The sequence below is a fragment of the Etheostoma spectabile genome, chromosome 5 (assembly GCF_008692095.1).
Source record: "Etheostoma spectabile isolate EspeVRDwgs_2016 chromosome 5, UIUC_Espe_1.0, whole genome shotgun sequence".
Classification (NCBI taxonomy): domain Eukaryota; kingdom Metazoa; phylum Chordata; class Actinopteri; order Perciformes; family Percidae; genus Etheostoma; species Etheostoma spectabile.
In genome coordinates, this window is record NC_045737.1 from 26,960,922 (window position 1) to 26,969,172 (window position 8,251).

Genomic DNA, 8,251 nt, shown 5'->3' on the forward strand with positions numbered 1-8,251 from the left:
GTTTGTAGACCCTGGGCTGTCTACAGAGACTGTGTTTTTTTACAGTGCCCTTCTGGGGACAGGCAGCTCAGGTGAGAAGATGTTTGCTGTATGTGACAACAAATGTTCTAGCCTGAAACATGCGAGACATCGCTTAGAGCACCTTTAATGACTTTAACCTAATTAAGTTTCTACCTTTACACCTAGCTCCCCAATAGCAACGGTGGCTGAGTAGTTTAACGTTATAATAATGAGTAACGAGGCATTTTCGTATGTTCCCTCCACAGAGGTGTGTGGCTTAAAGATTCAGAACAAGCTGCTGGGTAAATGTCTGCAGGTGCACGAAGGAACTTTGGGAGGCAGAGTATCTTTGGGTGACTGCAGCCCATATTTGGCCCTACAAGAATGGCGTTGGCTACCAGAGAGCCAAGCTCTCAGCAATCACCACACTGGGGAGTGTCTGACTGCACCAGGAGAGCAGTATGAAGGTGTCCTCCTGCAGCGCTGCGTCTTTCTGGCTGGAAGTGACGAGTCTGATGCCGGAGTGGCATGGGTGGGTACAGGCAGAGGGGCAAGCAGCCAGGCATGGTCCTGTTCCAAAAAAGGACACCTCACTTTGATAGGAAGGGGGCTACATCTTAGTGCCACACAAGAATCTACTTTGGTCTTCCTTTCGAGGGAACATAAGCAGGTAAGAATAGTGTGACATCTGATAGTATCTTGATCGGATTACCTTTATCAGATCTAAAAATTTGGGAGGATATATATTTTGTAGAATATGTTTAGAGTTAAGTCTATAAAATGTCTAATGCTAGCTGAATGTTCTTTTGGCTCACCTTCTCTACCAGCCTGGCAGCAGGTGGCGGACACTTGACAACGAGACACTATGCAACGGGAGAGCCAGCAAACATAACCAACACCAATCTCATCACCATCTGGGTAAATCTTTGGAACCTGGGATTTTTCCAAGTGCCATCTCTGATATACAAAGACAGGCGGATCAATGTAAGGACCTGACAAATCTAGTAGTAGTTTACTGAATGTTGTCTTCTGACAGAATCAGAAGGTTTATATTCTGTGTCTGTGGGATGTTTTAGTGGCATGAGGTCTTGGTCCTGATTGGAAAGTGTTTTATAGTTTGTGTGCAGGGTTTGTGTCCAGGGACACAGTCGTAGTGTTCTAGCAGGGTACAGGTCCTGCAGGAACGGCAGGTTGCAGCCAATCACCTCTGCAGAGTGAATAATATGTGTGACTCTAATAAAAGTAACATAAAGAGCCAGCCAGTAGCTTTGCATCCCCCCTTAATTACAAACTTCATCAGTAACAGTGTGAATGCTTGACATTATTGTTAACAATTTTTAAATCCTAATAATTTATACTGTTAATTGATCCCCAGTGAGGAAATTACAATTTACACTCTGCCTTGCTCAAGAGCACCTGGCAGCGGCCAAGAGGTGAACTGGCATCTCTCCAGCTAAAAGGATTATGAATCTAGTCTTTTTTCTTGCATTGAAAGGGCTGCTGATCCTCAAAGCTTGAATGTTTGGATTTCTATGAGCCTTTACAGGAACCCATCTTACCATTCATTGTGATGGGTTACTTCTTCCAAGAACATTTTGAAACCGTTTGCAAGTTTTTCACACCATAGCAAAATCATATTTTATATTTATTTTTTCATTAATATTTTTTTTTTTTTATATTGACATTAAGAAGATTAAATGTGTGGAACCTATACTCTGAGGGCTAAAACATGCAAAACCACAAATATATTCTTTTAGGGTGCTCATAATATATTCATTTTCAGATAATTAGCTAGGTAAGTACAACTAACCAGTCAGAAGCAGAGTTTGAGGGAATGCCACGCTAGCAATTAGGCGAGCATTTTAACGTGTGTTACAAAGTGACGCACGTTTGTCACGGAAGTAAAGGCTGGACTACAACAGAGCTGTTTCGTGCAGTTTGTGAACAGTGTTTTCTGTCTGAGATAGTAAGTCCCTTTGGGCTTTTTCACTTTGTAAACCTATTAAATGCCAAAAAAAGGATAAAGGAAAAGCCAAAAAGCATAATATGAGCACTTGTAGAGATATTTTTTAGTGTTTTAAAAGTCTGTGTTATATCTGATAAGTTGCATGATGTCCTGTATCTTAGATAATAATGCGTTTAGCCTGAGGATCTAATTTAGTCACGCCATGTTTGACTTGAATCGGTTATTTCCTGGAAGCAACAGCACAGCAGGGCCACAATGCTGATTCATGTTGTCTTTATATCGGGCTGGTCCTGCGTGAACTGATTTCCGTCTCACTACTAAAGATGGACAAACATACAGTAACTATCACTTCTTTCATTAAAAGGGCCTAAAGACCTCAAACCACAAATTTTGAGTGTTGGTCCTTGCTTCTTGTGTTGTTGTTTAGTTGTTTCTTTTTTCTCCACTTCCAGTTGGAGGCATTATGGCCGGGGAGGTTACAGAAGCATACCCAGTAATGGATGTGCCTTTTTGGGCCCTTAGCACCAAATCACCTGCAGAACCCGCCATGATTTTCTTCCGTACGGACTACGGTAAGTTTGGTAAATCCATAAAATATTGAATGTAAGTCTAATTTTATCAGTGGAAATATTTCATTGCGCAATAAGTTATGGCATACAGGAAAACCACAGGAAATCTACAGGAAATTATTCCTACCATAGGCAATACAACTTTTTCACTTTCACTGGGTGCTAGAAAAGACTCTGAGACATCACAATACTGCACTAAGTGCAACCTGCACAATTGGTCTGTTTACATGATATCATACTATTTAAGCGGTTGCACATTTTTGTATTCTCAACTTGTATATATTCAAATATTTGTTTTTGTATTTTATTCCTACTATTATTTCATGTATAACATATGTATGTACTCTATATTGTATCCTAGTATTTAATTTATATTTATATTCTGTGCTGTGTGACTGCTTTTGCTGCTGCAACACTGTAATTTCCCGTTTTATTGGGATCAAGAAATCTCTCTCTCTATCTCTCTCTCTCTCTCTCTCTCTCTCTCTCGGCTGTGCCTCAATGTTCCTTCTTCGGTAATGTGACTTAAAGATGTTACTTTTCCACCACTAGGTGGAGGTGGAGGAATGTGAAACTGAGAGCAGAGTTCATGCTGGGTGTGTTCCAATGTTTGCAATAGTCTTTCAAATGGGCGTAATATTTTATGTTCAGTCTTGACAGAAATTTAACAAATGCATGAAAAAGAATTATAACTTAGAAAGAGGTAAACACAAAATGAGGTGTTGCTTGGTGTGTGTACATAGGGATGGGCTGGAAGATAACCATGCTGGTACTAAGCTCTTTGGCTCTGGTCCTGGGGACTGTGATTCTTATCCTCAGTGCTTACGCCAATAGGTGAGGGCAACACACACAATACACACAAAAGTGCATATTTTTCTTCATAAATATTTATTATTGAAAAGATAAGTGGCTTCATTCATTTATTGATTGACATTCCATAAATGTATTATCATTTTGCTTATCAATTAAGTATATGGTAAAAGAGACAATCTTCTCTAAGGCTACGATGTGCTTGTTTGTTTAATTTAATGGAATGCATTTGTTTGTTTTTTAGTCTTATCAACTTTAGGCATCACTTTGGTGTGATGTGCAATCGGCATTTCACAACATTTGACATTTCAGAGTAATACGTTTTTTGAAACACAAGAACATGAAACAAACGAGAAGGCGGATAAGGGCCACACTGAAAAGACATAACAGGTCCACCTAACCCTCCACTTTAGAGACCCACATCCAATACAAATCTCTTCAATTCAAAAGGAAATTCAAAAAAAGAACATAGAGAGAATGGAAGAAATATTGTGCATAACATTTCAAGGAGCTGTGGTACAAAGCAACATGTTGTACCCACTTTCTGTCCTTTTTCTGTCTTGCTGTGCCAGGAGGAAGAAGGTGGTGTGTGTTTTGAAGTCATACACTCCGAGGCCAGAGGTGAGTGTTCCTGGGTCCCCAGCAGCCAGTGAAAGAGCCCCGTTGACAGAGCATGCCATGCGCCTCCCCCACTCCTCCCCCACTTTACAACGAGGAGAAATCCTGATTGAGTGGAAAGATGGGACTGTCACTCCTCTTTACGAGGCCTGAAGGCTGTACTGTATCTTTGAACATAGGTGTGTTTATGCAAGCACGCATGGTTTCTTGGGCAAGGTTATGTGTGTCTAATGGAGGACAAAAGGCCAAATAAGTTTTTTTGTTGTTTCTGTTGGCATAGAAATGACAGTAATCAAATGGTTTCATAAAAGGGAAAGTTCATGGATCAGTATCAGACCTTTTCTGTAAGACTTAGCTGCCACGGGAAGATGAATGCTGTTGTGAAGCGGCCAGAATAGAAAAGGTTGAGTATGTAGGATCATAAGTTTTCCAAAATACTGAGTCCTGATTTGTGCTGTTTGAGCTTTGAGGTAGTGTTTGTTGGATGAAAAGACAAAAAAAAAAAAAAGTAGAGTAATACAAATAGGAATTGAGTCATTGTTTTTTGACTTTATATAGGGAAAATTCAAGGGCTCAACAATGTACACAATAGCTTAGGCTTTTATTTAGATGAATACTAAGGAACCTAATTTTTGTTTGGTCTAAACTATCATCTAGCCCCAATTTCTCAAGGCAGTGTTGTGCTGTGGGATTAGCTCAGATATCTCTTTAGATAGACATTTTTTGAATGTCTGCATGCATTTTTGACATGGTTTATCTGTCATTTAACATGATGTCTTACAACATACCACAATATACATTGGCTCCTGAGACCCCGCACCCTTAATGGTAATTAGCGCCTACCAAGAGCCTGGGTCTGTCCGAGGTTTCTCCCTAAAAGGATGTTTTTCCACACCACTGTCGCACTAAATGCTTTCTCTTGGGGGAATTACTGGAATTGTTGGGTCTTTGTAAATTATAGAGTGTGGTGTAGACCTACTCTATGTGTAAAGTGTCTTGAGATAACTCTTGTTCCAATTTGATACTAAAAATAAAGTTGAATCACTGTTCTTGCTATTTTAGGATAATACAATTGTGTTGCAGCTTTGATGTGTTGCAAGAAACACTGATTGATGAAAGTTGTTCTCCTAACATTATTCTGTATTATTTAGGGTGTACTCTATGTAATAACTATATAAAGCAGTTAAGATATACGTAGGACATGTCTGTAGTCTGACTGACACAGTATATTTCATTACTGTAATGCACTTTGCTTGGTACTGACATTACATAAACATTTATTAATTAAAAATTGTTAATAGAGACAGTGCTTATAACCAACCTGGACCTATTAAATCTCCTTGGAAACAGCAGTTGACGAAACAATCTTCCCTTAAGGTCCACTTGAGCTTTTAACCTTGATGTTTGAACTCTTTCCATTTTGGGACCTCTGTCTTAACATTTCACTGAGAAGCCGTGTGATATTTTATCCAGAACCTCCAGTGGAGATTGTTTTGTTAACTATCAGTATTAACTTTTTGCATTTGTATGTGGCATCTTGATAATCCACAAATGTGTGCAGTGTGTTAGTCTTTTAACAAAAAAAGTATTTTCATACTATGTACTAGCAAATAAAATTGGACATACACTGTGTATATATATATATATACTGTATATACACACACACACACAGTTGACTTGTACTGTTTTTATTATCATGATCAGGCTTGCAGAGAACATGACATTCCCTGTGGCACGGAAACCTCCCAATGGGAAGAACCTGTTTACAACAGAAAACCAAAGGCTGTTTTTTGGGAGGGGCAAGGGTGTTGATGGGTAGGCTAGTTCAAGTACTTCTGCCTCTGTTAAATGTGCCTTCATATACGTTTTAGCACAGCAAACCTAGAGCTGACTCTGTCTCCCCTGCTGGTAGTGTTCATACTAATGAGAGGGCACTAAGTTTAATGAACAGCACAGCACCCTGTAAATGGCATGGCATCCCTCACCTTTTCAAAGCACATCCAAATGCCCGATGAGCAAAACATTAGTTTCTTTCTTTCACTATTACATTTTTTTTGGTGCAAAGAAATCATTTAGCATCAACAATTGTTTAATATTTGTGTGTGATTGGCCTTGAATCTGTGTGTAAACTATATCATTAGGACATAAGGTTTATCATACTTTGATAACTTTATACTGTACTTATATTTTGATAAAGAGCTGCAACACAGATCATGCCTGATTCTTATTTAAAAGTAACAAATTTTCTTATTTGTTTTGGCTGTGTACTCCATTGGTTTTGAAATAAAAATGTGTAAATTTCATATTACCTTAATTTGAGTGTAGGGTGAATAGAGTAGGGATTATAACCATAGCATTGTCCCTCTCCACTGCACTGGACCACAGTGTGCATCTAATGTGGTTTATGTGAACACTCCCAAACATCATTAATGCTGATGTCAATCTTTCTTTTCAAATCCAGTGTGCTCAAACTGAAATCATAATGAAAGCGTTACCGTCAAAATACAGACAGGCTGTACTGTAAGTGCCCAGACATGTCTGATGATGGTGGGAGTATGAATAAAAGGTGTGTGTGTGAGAGGATACACTTAGCACTCTCAATATCTAGCAGATCTGGTTTCAGTCTGTGGTTTCTTCATTCTGATAAAACGTCTTTTATGACGTTTTTGTTTTTTTTCCAAGTAGTATTGATTTAGTGATCCCTGCTCTAAACTTAAGGAATAAACCGTTGGCTGTATTGCTGTCCTTTTTTGTTTTGTGACATGAGAGAATTACAAAATCTCTTGTATAATGTCTCAGAGCCTGGACACCGTAAAAAGTTCAAAGTAACCACAGTTATATCCGCTCATCCCTAACCACATTACACAGTTGCCTGATGCTGCGGAATTCTTTAGGCCATCTTGACCTTGGAGAAAAGTAAAGTGTTTTCTATTTAAATGCCAATCAACAAAAGTAAAACTTTAAAAATCCCTTTGCCTCGTGAAGGGGTGTGGATGACATTTGAGTATGAGACTTAGATTAAAGGGAATAGACAGGGTGGATGAACAAGAGCAACAATAAACAGATGTGTTCTAAGAACCCTGGATTAGTTTAGTCTACTTGGCATCTTTTATTTTTTTCCTCAGCAATACATAATGAATACTCTTCATTGTTTTTTTTCAAATTTTAGAAAGAAACATACCAACAGCTTTGTGAGAACAGGTTTGTTGTTTTTGTTTAAATCTGTCTTCATCACAGTCATTGGTTAAAGGATAACGGAAATAATATATATATATATTAACACCACTGTTTTGTTTTTTTAATGTGGATGTCACTGTCACAATTTCTTAGTCCCAACATAAAACATTTAAGATTTTTTTTTTAAATGCATAAACTCTTAAACTGCAAAAACAAACTATAGCAGCTTTTTGTGTGGTCATGGAGGCTCACCAAGCCATGTCATTAGCAATTTTAGTCAATACTTCACAGAAACTTTTGCACACTTAAGTTAGCCATGGTTGTTGCATTGGTTTTTATTGCTGAAAATTGAAGCTGTGAAAGTTTGGAATGCGATGAATAAACCTTTGGAGTCCCCATTACATCTAAAAGCGGTTGAAGGATGAAATGCAGTCACATTATGTGGAAGTGCTTGGGGTGGATACATGCCTGGCCAGTCTTACTTTGGCTGCAATTGCACATTGCAATGATAGTTTAGAAACCAGTAAAGATTAAAAGAAATGTGTTGGATGGAAAGTTTTCTTTTTTTGGATAGATTATTGTTGGTCCAAAAAAAAAACAGGAAAATATATTTGATTCTGCACTGCACATTTCAGGAGATGTCATGGGTTTAAAGATAGTTGATGTGATCCATGCCAAAACAGACAGACACAGACAGGTAAACTGAGCCAAAAACATAACGGTTATGTCACCACCGTGTCTGGGGGGTGGAGGACAATGAAATAAACCCCAGGGGAAACCAAGGGAGGAGCGCAAACAGTTCAGGATAGAACAAATAAGGAATTGAAAACAAACTTAAAAAAAGACGAATATTTAGTACCAAAGGTGAAACTTTTGTTTTTATTAACAAAATGCAAATAATAATAGCACATGAACATCAAGTGTAGAAATTAAAAAGACATACGGAGCAATACAGACGAAGAAATTATACAAGAAGTACAAGAAGAAATACATTTACAATTAGTCATAAGGTTTCCGGGGAAAAAAGCTTCACAGTTTCCAGAATTTTAACACTTTCGTTATCAAACATTCTAAGTGACATTCTGTGAAAAAGGTACAAAATTTGGAGATG

At 38.2% G+C, this 8,251-nt stretch overlaps 1 protein-coding gene across 1 annotated transcript in view; it reads left to right on the top strand.

Annotated features, from left to right (window-relative positions):
* Positions 1-5,744, top strand: part of LOC116689960 (uncharacterized) — a 7,807-nt gene extending 2,063 nt beyond the window's left edge. The window contains exons 2-6 of the mRNA XM_032516704.1: positions 267-670; positions 828-984; positions 2,419-2,538; positions 3,279-3,369; positions 3,918-5,744. Of these exons, the coding sequence (XP_032372595.1) occupies positions 267-670; positions 828-984; positions 2,419-2,538; positions 3,279-3,369; positions 3,918-4,116 (971 nt within the window). The 3' untranslated portion in view covers positions 4,117-5,744. The remainder of the gene's footprint in view (positions 1-266; positions 671-827; positions 985-2,418; positions 2,539-3,278; positions 3,370-3,917) is intronic.
* Positions 5,745-8,251: the final 2,507 nt, after the last annotated feature.